Genomic DNA, 18,681 nt, shown 5'->3' on the forward strand with positions numbered 1-18,681 from the left:
CTCCATTGCTCCCAGACCTCGTGTTAAGATAGTCCTGTTACCACCTTCTCTATTCCCTGTCTAAGCTAAAGCCCAGTTAAATTAATTGATGCCGATAACAGCTGGCAACAGCGGTAAATTAAACAATCTGTTACATTAGTCCTTTCGCTGCTAAACGGACTCTTCCAGGAAGTCAGAACACTAGAAGTTGTTATCTCCGTCCAGAAAGAGTACAGTGCTGCAGCCAGCTGCCAACTGTAGCAGGACTATGCGCAGCATCCCAGGACCCAGTCAGACTCGGGGGCTATTGTAGGTGAGCGTGCTCTTTCTTTAGCAGAAAGAAGCTAGCCGGTCCGATATGATGTCAAAAACATCCTAGAACAGATGACAAGCTACATCTGGTTCATGTTGTGACAGGCTCCAAGTCTAAGTTTCCTCAAAGATGAAATAAACAGAGTCGTATCAAATATTGCGATGCGTCTTTATCAGAATAAATACTCTAAAAAGACAATATGCTAAACGATTGTTCTAAATTGGGGATGCAATGACTTATGACTTCCAAAGACATGATTATGCTGCAGGTTCTACTGATAGGGAGGATACAGATGGTTGGATGTGGACCCCAAACTCAAGAGATTCTGGGAGGTAAGGGCTTAACAACTATGAGTCATATTGACACTGTGTGAATGTAGTCTGGCAGCAATGTGAAGAGTTCTGGGGGACAGCTTGAACACCTCATCCACCGTAATTGAACTGTGTACTTCGCATTGTCATGCAAACCACCATTCCATCTATGTAGGGACAGTATAGTCGATTCTTAACAGATTACGTAATCCACTCAGTATTTCAGGAACAGACACACAGCTGACTGTGTACATCACACTGACATTCAATAAAACTTGACATCAAATGTCAACAGAGTCCGACTGTTTGAAAAACAGCACAAGCACAGAATGATTTACCATACATATTTTACAGCCTCTCATTATGATAATTTATTATGGCACGGTACAGTGATACAAAACATAGCACACTCAGGAGGTGAAACTAGATCCTATCGAAATACAAGGGAGTTTAGTCTGGAGCATAGGGATCAATTCTCTGCACCATGGCCCGGCTGGGACAGGGCCTCTGTTACTTACCCTGCTTGGTTATTTATGTTTAGAAGAACGTTGTGAATGGACCACCACCCCTACAGTATTGTCTCTGCATGGTGTCCCAACTGGTGAAACGCCTGACCCAACACACCCATGTCTGACAGAGGGCCTGTATCATCAAAAAGTTCTACAGCTGCACCATCGAGAGCATCCTGACTGGTTGCATCACCGCCTGGTATGGCAACTGCTCGGCATCTGAACATAAGACGCTACAGATGGTAGTTCGTACGGCCCAGTACATCACTGGGGCCAGGCTTCCTGCCATCCAGGACCTGTATAATAGGCGGTGTCAGAGGAAAGCCCATAAAATTTTCAGAGACTCCAGCCACCCTAGTCATAGACTGTTTTCTCTGCCACTGTACCCCCGCACACTGACTCGGTACCCACTGTACAAAACCTCGTTATTGTTATACTTTTGTTTATTTGGTAAATATTTTCTTAACTCTTCTCTGCACTGTTGGTTAAGGGCTTGTAAGTAAGCATTTCACGGTAAGGTCTACACTTCTTGTATTCGTTACGTGACAAATGGTTTGATTTGATTCACAAACTTAGAGAATCACTCAGCACAGGAGTACAACAGGGCTCATCCATGTCTCTCCAAATGTGCTACAGTGTGTGATACTAGGGATCTCCATGGGCCTGTGGGTACTTGGGAGCCCAGGTGCAGCAACAGGTCCCAGACCAGTGTTAAACAGAGTGGCGCATAGTGTGAAGTCAGGCGTGTGCGTCCCTGGGCTCCCTGCTTTGCTGGGGCTGGATTGATGGAGGTTAAAGAGGCAGGTATCAGCACTGCTGCTCCTCTGTGATCGCAGCAGGTCACACTGAGGGAGAGGGAAAATTAGAAAATGAGGGGAGGGTGAAAGAGGCAGCAGAGGGAGAAAGACAGGGAGAGGAAGCAGAGTGAAAAATAGAGGGAGAAAGAGGGAGATGTAGTGTTCTGGATCCCAGACAGTCTCCCCAGGACCTCCATGGTTCTCCCCAATCAATCAAATGTACAGTGCCTTGCGAAAGTATTCGGCCCCCTTGAACTTTGCGACCTTTTGCCATATTTCAGGCTTCAAACATAAAGATATAAAACTGTATTTTTTTGTGAAGAATCAACAACAAGTGGGACACAATCATGAAGTGGAACGACATTTATTGGATATTTCAAACTTTTTTAACAAATCAAAAACTGAAAAATTGGGCGTGCAAAATTATTCAGCCCCTTTACTTTCAGTGCAGCAAACTCTCTCCAGAAGTTCAGTGAGGATCTCTGAATGATCCAATGTTGACCTAAATGACTAATGATGATAAATACAATCCACCTGTGTGTAATCAAGTCTCCGTATAAATGCACCTGCACTGTGATAGTCTCAGAGGTCCGTTAAAAGCGCAGAGAGCATCATGAAGAACAAGGAACACACCAGGCAGGTCCGAGATACTGTTGTGAAGAAGTTTAAAGCCGGATTTGGATACAAAAAGATTTCCCAAGCTTTAAACATCCCAAGGAGCACTGTGCAAGCGATAATATTGAAATTGAAGGAGTATCAGACCACTGCAAATCTACCAAGACCTGGCCGTCCCTCAACTTTCAGCTCATACAAGGAGAAGACTGATCAGAGATGCAGCCAAGAGGCCCATGATCACTCTGGATGAACTGCAGAGATCTACAGCTGAGGTGGGAGACTCTGTTCATAGGACAACAATCAGTCGTATATTGCACAAATCTGGCCTTTTTCGAAGAGTGGCAAGAAGAAAGCCATTTCTTAAAGATATCCATAAAAAGTGTCTTTAAAGTTTGCCACAAGCCACCTGGGAGACACACCAAACATGTGGAAGAAGGTGCTCTGGTCAGATGAAACCAAAATTGAACTTTTTGGCAACAATGCAAAACGTTATGTTTGGCGTAAAAGCAACACAGCTGAACACACCATCCCCACTGTCAAACATGGTGGTGGCAGCATCATGGTTTGGGCCTGCTTTTCTTCAGCAGGGACAGGGAAGATGGTTAAAATTGATGGGAAAATGGATGGAGCCAAATACAGGACCATTCTGGAAGAAAACCTGATGGAGTCTGCAAAAGACCTGAGACTGGGACGGAGATTTGTCTTCCAACAAGACAATGATCCAAAACATAAAGCAAAATCTACAATGGAATGGTTCAAAAATAAACATATCCAGGTGTTAGAATGGCCAAGTCAAAGTCCAGACCTGAATCCAATCGAGAATCTGTGGAAAGAACTGAAAAATGCTGTTCACAAATGCTCTCCATCCAACCTCACTGAGCTCGAGCTGTTTTGCAAGGAGGAATGGGAAAAAATTTCAGTCTCTCGATGTGCAAAACTGATAGAGACATACCCCAAGCGACTTACAGCTGTAATCGCAGCAAAAGGTGGCGCTACAAAGTATTAACTTAAGGGGGCTGAATAATTTTGCACGCCCAATTTTTCAGTTTTTGATTTGTTAAAAAAGTTTGAAATATCCAATAAATGTCGTTCCACTTCATGATTGTGTCCCACTTGTTGTTGATTCTTCACAAAAAAATACAATTTTATATCTTCATGTTTGAAGCCTGAAATGTGGCAAAAGGTCGCAAAGTTCAAGGGGGCCGAATACTTTCGCAAGGCACTGTATCTATAAAGCCCTTCTTACATAAGCTGATGTCACAAAGTGCTATACAGAAACCCAGCCTAAAACCCCAAAACAGCAAGCATGCAGAAGCACGGTGGCTAGGAAAAAGTCCCTAGAAAGGCAGGAACCTAAGAAGAAATCTAGAGAGGAACCAGGCTCTGAGGGGTGGGCAGTCTTCTTCTGCCTGTGCCGGGTGGAGATTACATGATAACAGTACAAGGCCTGGGGTATCCACTGACCCCAGGCCAGACAGTCTGCCCAGGACCTCCATGGTTCTCCCCAGTATCCACTGACCCCAGGCCAGATGTGGGACAATATTACCAATATTCACTGGATCCCCATTATGTCATGTGGGCCTCTTTAGTGAGAAGCATTCTCACTGAGGGCTAATGTGAAAATTACACTGCTATAATCATTTTGTTTTCGTTCCCTGCCCTGAAAAACTCTGCGAGAGATGAAGCAATCTGCATCGGATAGCTTTAACCAGTAAAACCGGTTACCATAATAACATTACTCTGACAAGTCCCAATGCGCGGGCCGGGCTGTGAACCCTGCATGGCGTGCTAACCCTGACGAGGGGCCTGAGTTACTGTGCTGAGGTGAAACAGTCCATCCATGCAGACCCGAGACCAAATGTATGGAAAAGCTCTTTATAAACAAAGTCAGCGTTATTATTATTATTATTATTAGGCCTAAATGACCACAGCAGTGAAACTAAGTAATGGTGATTATGGACACAGACAGACTGAGTCATGTCTAGCTCATGACCAGAGAGAAGCTTAAACTTCCTGTACTCCTCAAACTGACTCAGATCACCTTCATCGTCCACCTACATTTCCCAACTGTGCTACAACATTATTCTGATTGGAAAAGGCCTCTAAACTGCCAGTATGCATGTTATGAAAGCCGACCAGGAGGTTAGCAAAAAGGTGGGCGGACTGGGGTGAGTACCACTCTGGGTAGAGAGAGAAAGCCCTCTCGTGCCAGCCTGCACGCTGGTCATGTTGGGTTACCGTGTGATTCTCATGGAGTGAGGCATTCCATTGGTCTCCCGGGTGGGTCAGGCCTTAATGAGAGGCGGGACAGGCCAGGGGATCGGGCCATCGCCGGGCCAACACACTGCTTCTCCAAGCCAAACAAACCTAAGACCATTTAACCAAACACATTTTTCTGGGCCAGACAAGGAGAGTGCAAGTGCATGGGCAATATTTTCTCGCTGATACAAAATTAAAACCGCAGAAGTTTACATACCTCTCTTTGCGGGATGGTGTTTAGGAAATGTTATTTGGATTGGAAGCCAACAACGTGGAGATATTTGGCAACATAGGGCTTACATTATCATTGATGGGAGTGAAGGAGAATTAGGACTAAGCACATTGGGGAGAGGTTGCCCTACTTGTGGTGGCGGTTGCCCTTGGTTACATACCTGTTTAGGTGGGAAGTACTGTCCAGATGTTTGCTGAACCTGCGACACCACTGGGGTGATGACTTCAGGCTGTCCCTCAAGCCAAGAGATCTTCAGTGGGTTTGCTGTAAGGCCACTCTCGTTCTTATATGCCAATTCCTGGAGAGAAACAACGGAGTAACGTTAGGCCCCAGTGTGACACGATCTGCTGACAGGCCATTTTTTCCCCAGCACCACTAATGGAGCTACATCAACCTCTCTACTCCTCTCAGCTCTATAGAGTTAGTTGTGTCTTCCACCCCAGCCGTTGTGTGGGGTTTTGCCTTGTGTATTTGAAACGCACATGTGGGGTGAACTTTGGATACCCCAACCCCCCCCAAGCAGCGTAGGGACCCCGAGATCTCCAGACAGCAAGAAGGCGACCGCAGGCCCAGAGTCTGGCTCCCCAGGGGACAGCAGAAATGTTCTGTTGAGGGGAACCACACATCGCACCAGAGCCCACAACAAAACAGCATGTGACAGCAAAGGAGCAGAGGACTCAGGTGGTCTGAACAATGAGGCGGCTCAGCCCTTCTGTCCTCCTGGTTCCCATCAGAACACTCTGTTCTGTCAACTCCTCTGTTCTGTAACAGACACACACTACAAGATGATGAGAATGTCATCATGTGTGTGGAAAACTAGGGGCCTTGGGCTGGGAAGTTGTTGAGACGCATAATGCTCAGTGCAAACCAAATGGTAAAGAAATGGCCAATCAGTAAAATCTGGTGGGTATTGGTTGATTTCAGTGACTTTTCAAAAGGAAATGAGATGAGCGTGTATAATATATGAACCAGAATACTTACAGCTGCTTTTACGGTTTCAAATTCTACCACAGCACTTCCTCTCTTCTTCCTGGATATGAGAACATTTAAAACGTCGCCATACTGAAACAGCCACAGAAACACAGACAGTTAGTACACAATGTATTCTCAAAGTAGAACACAGAACCAGAAAAATGGGCATCATTAAAACCAGCAAGAAAAACCCAACAGATGACCAGACAGGACTCTAAAGCTTAAATCCCATCACATCAGTTTATGGACCACCACCTCCAATGACAATGTTAGAGTACACACTTGTAATGGCTGAGTTTTCAAGTTACACAATAACAACTATACGTAGGACATCCTGTGATTTGGTCCCTTGAGAGATAGTGAGAGGGACCCATACTGTTAGAGGGAATGAGAAACATATCATCCCTAAATGTGATTTTAAAAATGACATGAACCCTAATGTATTTTTTTTTTATGATTCATTTCCAGAAAAAGATCAACCTCAGTAACATTCTACCACAGCAGAAATGTCTGGGACACGTCAACATAAACAACTTTTAGCATGTTCTTAGTATCAAGACAGTATCCTGGACTTCTTCAGTAAGCCTACTCTATGTGTGGTGAGAAAACTCTATAAAACATGTTTTGGTATAAACTGAAATTAGCCAAGGCCCTTGTCCAGCTGCCTGCCAGTACGTCAGATGCAGGGGAGTACAGGGGAGGAACAGTCCAGCCTGGGTCAACCACTGACCTCTGACACACACACACGGAGAGACAAAGACAGAGAGAGGAGCTGGAGAGTGGAGACAGGATTTGGACTAGGTCTCTGACAGGAGTAAAAGCTGATCTCTCTCAGCTGCACTTATAATTACAGAGGCTCTTGGCTGATTGAGGTTGATGGAGGCTGGGCTCCTCTGGGTAAAGGCCTGCAGCAGAGACAGGGCCCACGGCTCATACAGTATGTCACCTGAAATACAGGGCCGCTCTCATTAAGCCCACTTCTAGAGAGCAGTCTCAGCAAGGAGGCCTCTGAGAATCCCATTACCAGGAATCTGCTTCTCTGGGAAAAGGACAGGCCAGGAATGCTAATGGACGTGGACACTCTACAGCGTGCCAACAGTGACAAACGGGAGTCTCTGTAGACCCCTATTTCATAAATCCAAATATTTTAATATGTATTTCTTCTCCCCTCCAGAGAAGTCGTAAGGTTGCGTGAGTCCAAAACACACACAGTCCCCTTTCCCACACATGGGCGGCTACTCCTACTCAAGCATTACCTGCCACTCATCGGAGAAGCTTGCCATTGCAAATAGCGTTAAGTTGTTTTTTAAATGTCACTCTTTACTTTAGCAAAAACAACAACACTCCTTTTCCCACAATCCTCTGACCCAGCCTCCCACGCCTGACTGTACATTGAGTGCGTGCGGAGGAGAAATTCAAAGCTTTCCTTCCGTTTGACGTCAGTGACACTTGGACTTGACCTATCCTCATTCCTGCACGACCTACGCCCCACCAAAACTCCCATTAGCTGGTTGCAGTTCGAGGTGGTACACGGTTGCATGAGAAGAGCACATTTCCTAGCGACTCCCCTGGCACTGCTAAACCCGCCCAGTAGCAGGGACACTAACAATGGCGTGCACCACTAAGAGGGCACTGCATTGCCCTAAGCCCTTTCACTGCTACAAAACTTAATGGGGCTTGTATAAAGGGAAAAATAAAACCATCTAAAACACTGATGTCATGCAGAGCTCAAAAGCGAGCTGGACACCAGGCAGGTCTCATCACAGGCGAGTTGGAGACAGATACAGGTCTGTGATGCAGCAGGGGACAAGCCCTCACAGACAGATACAGGTCTATGATGCAGCAGGGGACAAGCCCTCACAGACAGATACAGGTCTGTGATGCAGCAGGGGACAAGCCCTCACAGACAGATACAGGTCTGTGATGCAGCAGGGGACAAGCCCTCACAGACAGATACAGGTCTGTGATGCAGCAGGGGACAAGCCCTCACAGACAGATACAGGTCTGTGATGCAGCAGGGGACAAGCCCTCACAGACAGATACAGGTCTGTGATGCAGCAGGGGACAAGCCCTCACAGACAGTCTTACACCACATAGCTTGAGAGCTATATTCTACAAGTATGATTATATAACCAGTGTCTCTTCTGCGAAATTACACATTCAAATAAGAACATTTGATCGGAGACATACAGTAGGAGTCTTAGCTCCTTCCAAGAGATGCAGGTGTGAGAAACTGTTGCTCTCAGAAATAAACTGTGTGCCAACTTAATGGCGATGGCCTTTTGAATTATAGCCAAGTGGTGATACTTGGTGATTCAAGTTCAAGGCACCCACCTTTGATAGAAGGCTAAAAATAAAGTCTTGAGAGTAGCCGCCGTTGGTGTCATCCTCTTTTTTACACTTCCACTTCAACTGAAAAGAGAGAATTAAAAAAAAATTAGGAAAGAAAAACCGAGAGAGACAGATAACCCACCTTTGGTTATGATCTTACTTACATGGGGTCTGTACTAATGTTCCCCAAAGCTGCCAGTCTAGGGTTATGGATCCTACTTACATGGGGTCTGTATTAATGTTCCCCAAAGCTGCCAGTCTAGGGTTATGGATCCTACTTACATGGGGTCTGTACTAATGTTCCCCAAAGCTGCCAGTCTAGGGTTATGGATCCTACTTACATAGGGTCTGTATTAATGTTCCCCAAAGCTGCCAATCTAGGGTTATGGATCCTACTTACATGGGGTCTGTACTAATGTTTTCCAAAGCTGCCAGTCTATGGTTATGAATCCTACTTACATGGAGTCTGTACTAATGTTTTCCAAAGCTGCCAGTCTAGGGTTATGGATCCTACTTACATGAAGTCTGTACTAATGTTTTCCAAAGCTGCCAGTCTTGGGTTATGGATCCTACTTACATGAAGTCTGTACTAATGTTTTCCAAAGCTGCCAGTCTTGGGTTATGGATAGGGTTGGGCGGTCTCTAGATTTTCATACTGTCATATCGTTTCTGTACCATACCGGGGTATACGGTATTACCGGAAGTGCACACAAGGGGCGCATTTTTTTTTTAACAAAATCGTTTTGGGGCAACAGGGATCTTGATCCAAGAGGGGATTGAATATCTCTGCTATAACCAAGAAACTTGATCTTTACATCTAGCCACTTAGCTAGCACAAAAGCAAACTAAAAACAATGCTGAAGCACGGAACTGGATATATACGGTATATATCCGGGGCTCCCGATACATCTTAGATTTCTTACAGTTATACTTCATTTATAGTCAGTGGTGTAGCACACACTCCTGCAGCCCCCAGGAGAAAAAAACAAACAAACATATGTTCTGATGACAAGCGTAGATTAAGCAGGACTGAGCCCGTGCCAGGCCGAGGAGCAGAGCAGCGCTCCAGGGGGACATTGTTCAGCTCTTGGAGCATACCCACCACCACCACCTGGGAGACCTGCAGTCAATTTCCAGTCAGCTTTACGTGCTTAGGGGAGGGCTACAATTAAGACAGGTCAGACTGGGATCTGGACCGAAGACACCAGACTGACTCACCTGCTGCTAGACAAATACGTGTGGCACGCAGCTAATGCGAGGGTCACTCAATCACACAGAAATATGTGAGAGTTATTCTGAGCAAACTCCTGGTTAGCCAATACCATGTAATAAAGCCATGATCTCTAACGTTGGCTGACAGCTGAAAGTTAACTCTACAGCATTTAAATTGTAAATGGTTCTTCTTCCCAGTGTCTAGCTCTCTGAGTAAGATGTTACATAACAGGTTAATTTCATTCATAACTCAGCAGTGTCAAGACCGTATCTCGCTAACTAATGGAGCAGAATTAGAAATGGCAAGCAACGAGTAACCGGACCAGGGCAGAACTCTGTTCACTGTCAGGGAGAGCCTTTCTGGGAATTGCACCCCCCACCCACACCTTTTTTTTAACAATTATTTCCAAAATGTGCTTTCTCCTTCCAAGGCCAATCTCCTCTACCCAACAATAACCTTGTACCCCATTAATCTTCTAACAAGGCAGAGCAGATCTTGGGTGATACCCAAATGTTCAGGCCGCTCCAGCAAGTTGCTACGGTGTACGTTACTGGCATTCTAAACAACTTATAAGAGATTGGAGTTCCCTGGCAGTACCCAACTGCTCTGGTACATTTAATGCCCACACTTGCAAGCCACAAATAACTAAAGATGTAAGAACAAAAACAAATACCCTCACACAAAAAATAACAATGCATAATCAGAGGTCATATTTCCCTCTCCCCACACTGGGGAGGACAAGAATGGTGTATGGTCAACTTCCAAATAGCACTGTTGAAATCTACTCTTTGAGGACCGTTAGAAACGTAAGCGTCAATGTCCCCCAGTAGTTTTGGACTTTATTCCACCCCAAAATAAAATACGAAAATATTAGCGAAAATTATTACATTTCTGTTGTGGGGAAATTTAAATATGAAGCAATTTTTTTCCGTCTCAGATTGAAAGATAAAGGACTGACAACATAGCCAGAATTGAGCCTGTTGTATTAGAATACTGAGGGAAAGAACAACGCTCTAGGGCCAGGAACAATACCGCTTGAATGTTGTAGCTTAAAAAAAGACACAGATGTCATTCATTTACATCTAGCAATATTGTTCTATAACAACATTACTAACTGAAGTCTGACTTTGATATTGACATTATTGCATGTTACCAGCTAACAGACACAACTGCCCCTCAGAGTAATGTATGGAATAATATTCACATGCACAGTACATGAATACAATTTGTACAGTACAGGAGAGGAACAGGGTGGAGGAGGAGGAGTGTATGTACTCTCCATTAGATCTCAAATGTCTTGGTTTCCATCATAAACCACTTACAAATTAAATACCTTAGGAGATTCCAGCCACTCACTTCAGAGATTCCTCAGGAGGAAACCAGTACGAAGACTCTTCTCCCTCTCCTCCCCCCTACTCTCTTGTTCCTTCGCCAGAAATCTCTACCCTAAATACTGACCCCTCTTCCAATCCCCTGACTAAAAGCAATATTAGAACTTACTTTTAATTTGGGGGTCACATTGCTCTTGGAATGCCTTCCAAATGCTGCGTCTGGAAGACAGTGAAGGAAAGGGAGAGAGAGAGAAAGACAAAGAAAAAATTATTCATTCAAGCAGACAAAAAATCTCAAAAGACGAATGAGACGTGCAGTTGGTCGAGGACGGGGAGGGCTCTGTCACAGTGGTCAAAACATTGTTGTCTCTCCGTTGGGAGACGGACAGGATCGGTTGTCTCGCATCACCGCAGGTCATACATGATCAGTCTTGGGTTGTTCATCTCTCCGCAGTACTGTACTCGCCCCGACCCCAAGCCTGCAGACCTGCCGGGTGCCTCGAGAGCCGTAACAGGGCGTTGTTCCAGGAAGGCCTCGCCGCAGAGGCCTGGAGAGGCCCAATAGCGTGCGAGCAGAGAAGATCTCAGTGACGACGTGCTGAACTTGCCTGACTTAATGTGCAGCAGCAATGGGGGGGCCAGGCCAAGACCTCATCTCCCACAACGCTGACTCCCATCACCCTTTACTAGACCATCCATGGTTTCTCATGGCTCCAGCCCAGAACAAGCATCTTTTTCCCCCAAATGCATATGATATTAAAATGTAAAAGGATACCTTGTGGACCAGATGATGAAGCGCTATATGAGTCTGTCAGATCTGTATTATGCAGCCAGGTTATTTCTTTGCTAATGAACAAAAATAGGCCTTTCCTACAAATAGTCCAAACAGTTGTGTTCCTAAGCAGCATAACATTAAAAAAGTCAAAGAACATGCCATTGTTGTTCTGTCCAGATGAGCTGTGTACTGTGTAATATCTGGCCAACTGGCCACTCACTGCCCTGTTGACTGGCCTAGTTCAGTAGACAGACTTAGCAGTGGGTCTCATAGACAGCACCATGTGCAACAGCATATAATTAGAGGTAGTAGATAGGGCGGTGATAGTCATGGAATTTTGGATAACAGTAATTGGCCAGCCAAATGACCTTGGTCTCTGTAATAGCCGTTCAAGGGGTTGATGGCAGGTAGCTTGGTGGTTAGAGTTGGACTAGTAACTGAAAGGTTGCTAGATCAAGTCCCTGAGCTGACAAGGTAAAAATATTTTGTTCTGCCCCTGAACAAGGCAGTTACCCCACTGTTCCTAGGCCGTCATTGCAAATAAGAATTCTTAAACTGACTTGCTTAGTTAAATAATTATATAACTAAGCAAGTCAGTTTAAGAACAAATTCTTATTCGTGCCTTTTGTTTAACCCAGGCCTTTTTTTTAACCCCGTTCAAATAGCAAAAACATTTTGAAAAAAAGTTGCTTGAAAAGGCATGAGCCCTGCTTTGTTTCTTGCGCAGGCTGTACACACTCCAATAGTCTCTCATTCAATTTGACAAACACTTTCACGGCGGCATCCCCTTTGTGGCCGTAATGCACCCTAAAAGAATCCATGCCTTTTGCGGCCCGGAGTGCTGCATTTTGCCCTTTTCCCTGAGTGTGCTGCACAATCAGAAACGTCTCTCACTCACACGGCTCTCTGTCATGTGATCGGGTCTCTCTCACAGGCTACAAGTGAAGACCGACACATCCGGGATCCAACTGCACACGTCTTTATCCAATTCTGAGGTGCATATTGAAGATATTGGAAGAACTGTCCACATTTACTTTTTGTCAGTCAACAAGATGAGTAGGCCTAAAGAACAGCAAAAGCACTAGCCTATGTCAATATACAATCCCCCATAGTACAAAAGTTGACCTATTCTATTCTGTGTGAGAAATAAATATTCCAAACATAGTCTGGGACAGTTGTGGGATGTGATAGATCCCAAATTAATACAACCACTAGCATCAACAAAAACTTTTTCATGCAATGTGGTTGATGAAACCGATCAGAACGTTTAGCATAAAATGTTGATAAACTATTAGGCTATTTCTTCACACTATAAGCGCAGCAATGCGCACATGGTAGTAGGCTATAAGCGGGAATGTTCCATTAGCAGGAAAACACCATTATCAAAAGTGACCACAAATGCAATTATGCATGTAATGCTTTTATTATAAAAGGAACATTTACGGTGAAAATGATCTTCCCCAAACTTGAAAATGGGCTAGGCTCCATGAGATGTGCGACTACTATTCGGGGAGAGAAAAAAAAAGGCTTTGTTTCTTATGCTGGGCATCATTCACAAGTGATAATATATGATTTGGCAGGGTAGCCTAGTGGTTAGAGTGTTGGACTAGTAACCGGAAGGTTGCAAGTTCAAATCCCCGAGCTGACAAGGTACAAATCTGTATATAATCTGCTATTATTGTCACCCATTCGACTATTCTTGATTTAATCTGGTCTTTATATATACACTAAACAATATATATGTGTGACATTTGTTTTGATTAAGAATAGACAATTATCATGCACCTGTATCAAAACAGGGGCAGCGGGGGAAAAATATGTAATATATGCACTTAAATAGCAAATGGAGGAAGCTTTTCCCCATGGTTTATTTTCATGTTAGCCAGGTAGGCTGTACTCATGTTGTAAAGACAAGCAATGTGCTTAATATTAGAAAAGTTGAGAAATAAATATAGTAGGCCTAGCCTATAGAAAGCTGATGAGATCCTCGTTTTCTTATTAGCAGCCATCACACTCTTTTCTCCCACAATTACATAACCTATAGAAATGTTGTGCAATATGAGCTCATGGGGTCTCATGAAGTGTTTGATTAGATTTCAGATTACATTTGGGTTGATGTCAGAGTGATTAGAGGGACAATAGAGTGCTGAGTACCAGGCAGTTAGCAAGTTTGGTAGGCTACTAATGACCAGCAGCAGAATCAGAGCTTGGAGAAGCCTAATTACCGAGACTAAACAGTCATGTGGAATTTGACTGCCTTCATGACTTGTGACCTCCGGTGTGTCGGTAATACGGTCACCGAAACAGCCCTAGTCACAGAATGTATTTTTTGGTGGGTGGCCCTTGCCAGGGTGAGAGGTTCCAAGCCCATTCTATTAATCATTTGCTACAACACCTTGCTTGTTTCAGCAAGGAGCAACAAAGTTTCATCATGTTGTTAAGAGTGTTATTCCAGAAACGGACTCAACGGCACGAATGCTCGGCCGTCCCGTCTTCAGTCAGCTATTCGTTACAAAAATATTGATTTGATCATTTTATGATAGTTATTTTATTTTCATGACAGTCTTCATCCATAACCGTCGGTTACACGGTTATATGGTAAGTGTGCCAGCCATAGAAGTAGAATGAACATTGTAATCCAAACTCCGTGGGTAACAAGGTAGTAAAATGTACTGCGATGATGAGTGACTGGTGTGGTTGAGTAGTGTACCTGTAGCTGTGTAGTCTGCTGTGCCTGTGTGGTGGAGCTGTGCTTCGCTCTCCCTCCGGATCTGTTCTTTGATCAGCCTCTGTTCCTCCTGCAGCTGCCTGGAGCCCTCCTCTCGCAGACGGGCAATCTGACAGGACAATTACCTCATGGTTAACAACAAGGAACATCCTTCTCTCAAGGATAGGTTCCGGGCCAGTATTCACAAAGTGTCTCGGAGTAGGAGTAGTGATCTAGGATCAATTTTGTCCTTTAAATCATAATGAATCAGCACTTTTACTATGCCTATTAAGGATTGTGGTCTTTTACTTGGTTGGACAGTAATCCACAACCATATGAACTGCAGTAACACCAGCCAATGTGCAGTACCACTAGCTCATTACTATACTTAGAATAGAATACTGCCACCCACTGGTGATCACTCCCAGTCAGTCACAACACATGGTCCATAATTGCATGCATTTAACAGGTTGAATGCAAGTCATCATGACTCAAATGAAAAGCATCCCAAACCTTTTATTTATCATTGACTTCACGAGCAAAGTGTATCAATAATGATATGGCAATGAATCTAGAACCAACAAAAATCTACACTGGCTTCCTGTTAAGGCAAGGGCTGATTTCAAGGTTTACTGCTAACCTACAAAGCATTACATGGGCTTGCTCCTACCTATATTTCCGATTTGGCCGTTATTTGCTCGAATTTTTAGTGAATTTCAAGGTCAATCAAAGGAAACCTGAGAAAGCGTGCGTTATAAAAGGTTAATTGAGGGCTGAGACGGGTCGAGGAGAGTAGAGGTGGCTGTGTGAGAGGGTGTGAGGGTCGAGGAGAGTAGAGGTGGCTGTGTGAGAGGGTGTGAGGGTCGAGGAGAGTAGAGGTGGCTGTGTGAGAGGGTGAGGGTCGAGGAGAGTAGAGGTGGCTGTGTGAGAGGGTGTGAGGGCCGAGGAGAGTAGAGGTGGCTGTGTGAGAGGGTGTGAGGGTCGAGGAGAGGTGGCTGTGTGAGAGGGTGTGAGGGCCGAGGAGAGTAGAGGTGGCTGTGTGAGAGGGTGTGAGGGTCGAGAAGAGTAGAGGTGGCTGTGTGAGAGGGTGTGAGGGTCGAGGAGAATAGAGTAGAGGTGGCAGTGTGAGAGGGTCGAGGAGAATAGAGGTGGCTGTGTGAGAGGGTGTGAGGGTCGAGGAGAGTAGAGGTGGCTGTGTGAGAGGGTGTGAGGGCCGAGGAGAGTAGAGGTGGCTGTGTGAGAGGGTGTGAGGGTCGAGGAGAATAGAGTAGAGGTGGCAGTGTGAGAGGGTCGAGGAGAGTAGAGGTGGCTGTGTGAGAGGGTGTGAGGGTCGAGGAGAGTAGAGTGCAGGTGGCTGTGTGAGAGGGTTGAGGAGAGTAGTGGTGGCAGTGTGAGGGTCGAGGAGAGGAGAGGTGGCTGTGTGAGGAGGGTCGAGGAGAGTAGAGGTGGCTGTGTGAGAGGGTCGAGGAGAGTAGAGGTGGCTGTGTGAGAGGGTCGAGGAGAGTAGAGGTGGCTGTGTGAGAGGATCGAGGAGAGTAGAGGTGGCTGTGTATGTCTTACCTTCACTAAGCCAGTGATTGGAACAGTTGTACTCTAGGGCTGACTGTGTGTCTGTGCAGCGTTTTGGAGTTAGGGTGAGCTAAGCATCCGTTCTACTTTATCCATTCTCCAGGATGCCTGGAATGGTTTTATCCACCTCACTGCTCTAGGCCCATGTGTCTGGTTGAGGGATTGACATTGAAAGTGAACCGTGCCTGTATGATCTGTTCTGGGGTCAGAGTAGGAAACTAGGATGCTGTGAAGTTGCGTCTTTCTTACCTCCTCCTCTAGTGTTCTGGTGTTTTGGAACTGCTCTGCACTATGTGCCTCAGCCTGGCGTTCCCTGGCCTCCAAGTCTGTGAAAATCGTACACACACAGTAACACACACACACACACACACACACACACACACACACACACACACACACACACACACACACACACACACACACACACACACACAGTTAGCATCATCCTGATAGCCAGTCTTGTGTTTTTAGGGGAAGAGTTGTTGAGTTGTAGTATGCACAGGTCTGAGGGCTCACCTAGCTTGATCTTCTTCCTCTTAGCATCTAGCTTGTTGTTTCTCTCCTCCGCTTGTTTCTTGGCAGCGCATATCTTATCGTAAGCAGCCTGACACAGAGGAGAGGAGGACAGTTTGATGTGATGAACAGTTGGAGAGAAGAGAGAAAGAGGGTCTGGTGATGGTATGGATGGTGTGTGTGTCAGACAGACAGAAAGGACAGAAGTCTTACCCTGGCAGCAGCATCAGTCAGCACCTCTAGGGCCTGGGACAGCTGGTGGAAGAGATCAGCTGGGGAGGAAACACCAAGGACACTGTCATAAATCACTTTCGAAAAGCCACCTTTTTAACCGGGCTTTTTATAAGTGATTGTTTTGCTTTCTATGTTCATTTATACATACTGCGCTGTACTTACAGATAACTGCCAAAATAAAAGACACACTTGAGTAAATGAGTAAAAGCATGTGCTTCCACACAGGTGTGGTTTCTGAATGAATTAAGTAATTAACATCCCATCATGCTTAGGGTAATGCATAAAAATGGCTAGTTACCCATTACTGGATAGAAAAAGAGAGCTCAGTGACTGTGAGTGTGTGTGTGTGTGTGTGTGTGTGTGTGTGTGTGTGTGTGTGTGTGTGTGTGTGTGTGTGTGTGTGTGAGATGGGAGATTCTGAAGCAGCGCCTGAGACAGCATTTTCCATCACCATCAACAAAACACCAAGTTATGGAATTTCTTGTGGAAAAAATTGTCGCATCCCTCCAAAAGAGTTCCAGACACTTGTCGAATCTACCTCAAGGCACCCATGAATGTGGTCTGGCAGCTTGTGGTGGCACAACACCCTATATAAACACTTTTGGTGTTTCCTTTATTTTGTCAGTTACCTATACATAGAAACATATACAATATCATATTCCTGCTCAGTGAGGACTTAAAGGTAAGATGTGATCGAGGGGACTGTAGTGTATGTGTAGAATGTTAGCTTTAAAAACAACAACCAAATGGAATAAAGGCTAACAATACAAGGTAATGATATCTTAGTGAGGTGCTAACATGCAGGGGGAGGTCAGAGGAGGGGAGAGGGGGGAGAGACTTGGTGGAGTGTGGAGGAAAGGACGGAAACGAGGCAGGGTTAAGAAACAAGCCAGCGTGTGCTCTGTGTGGTGTCTGAGATAAATGGAGACATTTCCTGCATTAAAATGTGCCTGGAGTCTCACGAAATCGGGTTCCTCTAATGATCCACCCGCACTTTTCCCACAAACTCACCCGGGCCTCTCAATCCATCTCCCATTAGGGAGCCCTAAGGGGACACGGGGCCAATCAAGAGTACCACGCAAACCTCCGGTGCTCGCCTCTATCCAACCTTCCAGCCCCAGAACCGCAAACCCCCAGCCCATAACCGTCCCCAATACCGCACTCTACTGCTCCAGCTTAATCACTCACTTATGGGAGTTTTTTCTTCTTCTATCTAACAGGCATATACTTTTACTCCCTGTGAGGAAAGTGGCAAGTGGACGGGTCAACTTACCTACGCACATGGAATAGAGCTAGCTGAATCATTGGCCTGTGCAGCTCAGACTGTCACAGCACAGAGGGTGCATATATAAGGGTGGGGATGGAAGATGACCCCCACCTCACCTCAACATCCCCCGCCATCCCACTACAGGCTACAGTCTCAGGGCTCTTACCCTCTCATGTGAGTGGATAAATCACTGCATGTGATGTGAAAGTGCATATTCCTCACCATCTACTTTTCATTTCTGTGAAACAGAGCGATTTTATGCCACTCAGTCCCCTATTACCCCATTGTTTCCCGTTTATAACTTAAATCAGGAAGAGTTAAAAGGCATCCAGCAACCGCACAAACCTCACTTGAAAACATGCCTCACAAATGGGCCTTTTCCAGGGTGCCTTTCTTTTTTCACCTGACGCAGAATTATATAGAAATTTCCAAAACTGATTGTTGACATGTTTGTTGGTGACAGGCTGCGATGGGCCAGGGGGCTGACTGGGGAAACGGTGGTCATTAGGGCTGGGACGATACCAGTATTGCGATACTTCTTCCATGGCATAAATGAAAAACTTTTTGGTCCTTTAAAAACCTGCTGTATTTAAAATAGTGTGCTATAGCTTGGAAAATACATGTGACTTTGGATGACAACATAATGTTTGTTTCCAACATAAGGGCTGTTTTTAGGGCTGTTTTTCTAAAAGAAGTTAAATCCGAAGTGTTTTGTTTCCTTGTCACAAAACTAACGAGTATCGCGATATTGGAT

At 45.2% G+C, this 18,681-nt stretch overlaps 1 protein-coding gene across 1 annotated transcript in view; it reads right to left on the bottom strand.

Annotated features, from left to right (window-relative positions):
* The window catches only part of dnajc17 (DnaJ heat shock protein family (Hsp40) member C17), a 59,160-nt gene that overhangs the window by 16,428 nt on the left and 24,051 nt on the right, over window positions 1-18,681 (bottom strand). The window contains exons 3-10 of the mRNA XM_021574450.3: window positions 16,640-16,698; window positions 16,430-16,517; window positions 16,163-16,239; window positions 14,348-14,474; window positions 11,032-11,081; window positions 8,322-8,399; window positions 5,997-6,077; window positions 5,176-5,313 (exon numbers count right to left, since the gene is read on the bottom strand). Of these exons, the coding sequence (XP_021430125.2) occupies window positions 5,176-5,313; window positions 5,997-6,077; window positions 8,322-8,399; window positions 11,032-11,081; window positions 14,348-14,474; window positions 16,163-16,239; window positions 16,430-16,517; window positions 16,640-16,698 (698 nt within the window). The remainder of the gene's footprint in view (window positions 1-5,175; window positions 5,314-5,996; window positions 6,078-8,321; window positions 8,400-11,031; window positions 11,082-14,347; window positions 14,475-16,162; window positions 16,240-16,429; window positions 16,518-16,639; window positions 16,699-18,681) is intronic.

Source organism: Oncorhynchus mykiss, chromosome 19 (genome assembly GCF_057628025.1).
Source record: "Oncorhynchus mykiss isolate SJ-2025 chromosome 19, ASM5762802v1, whole genome shotgun sequence".
NCBI lineage: Eukaryota > Metazoa > Chordata > Actinopteri > Salmoniformes > Salmonidae > Oncorhynchus > Oncorhynchus mykiss.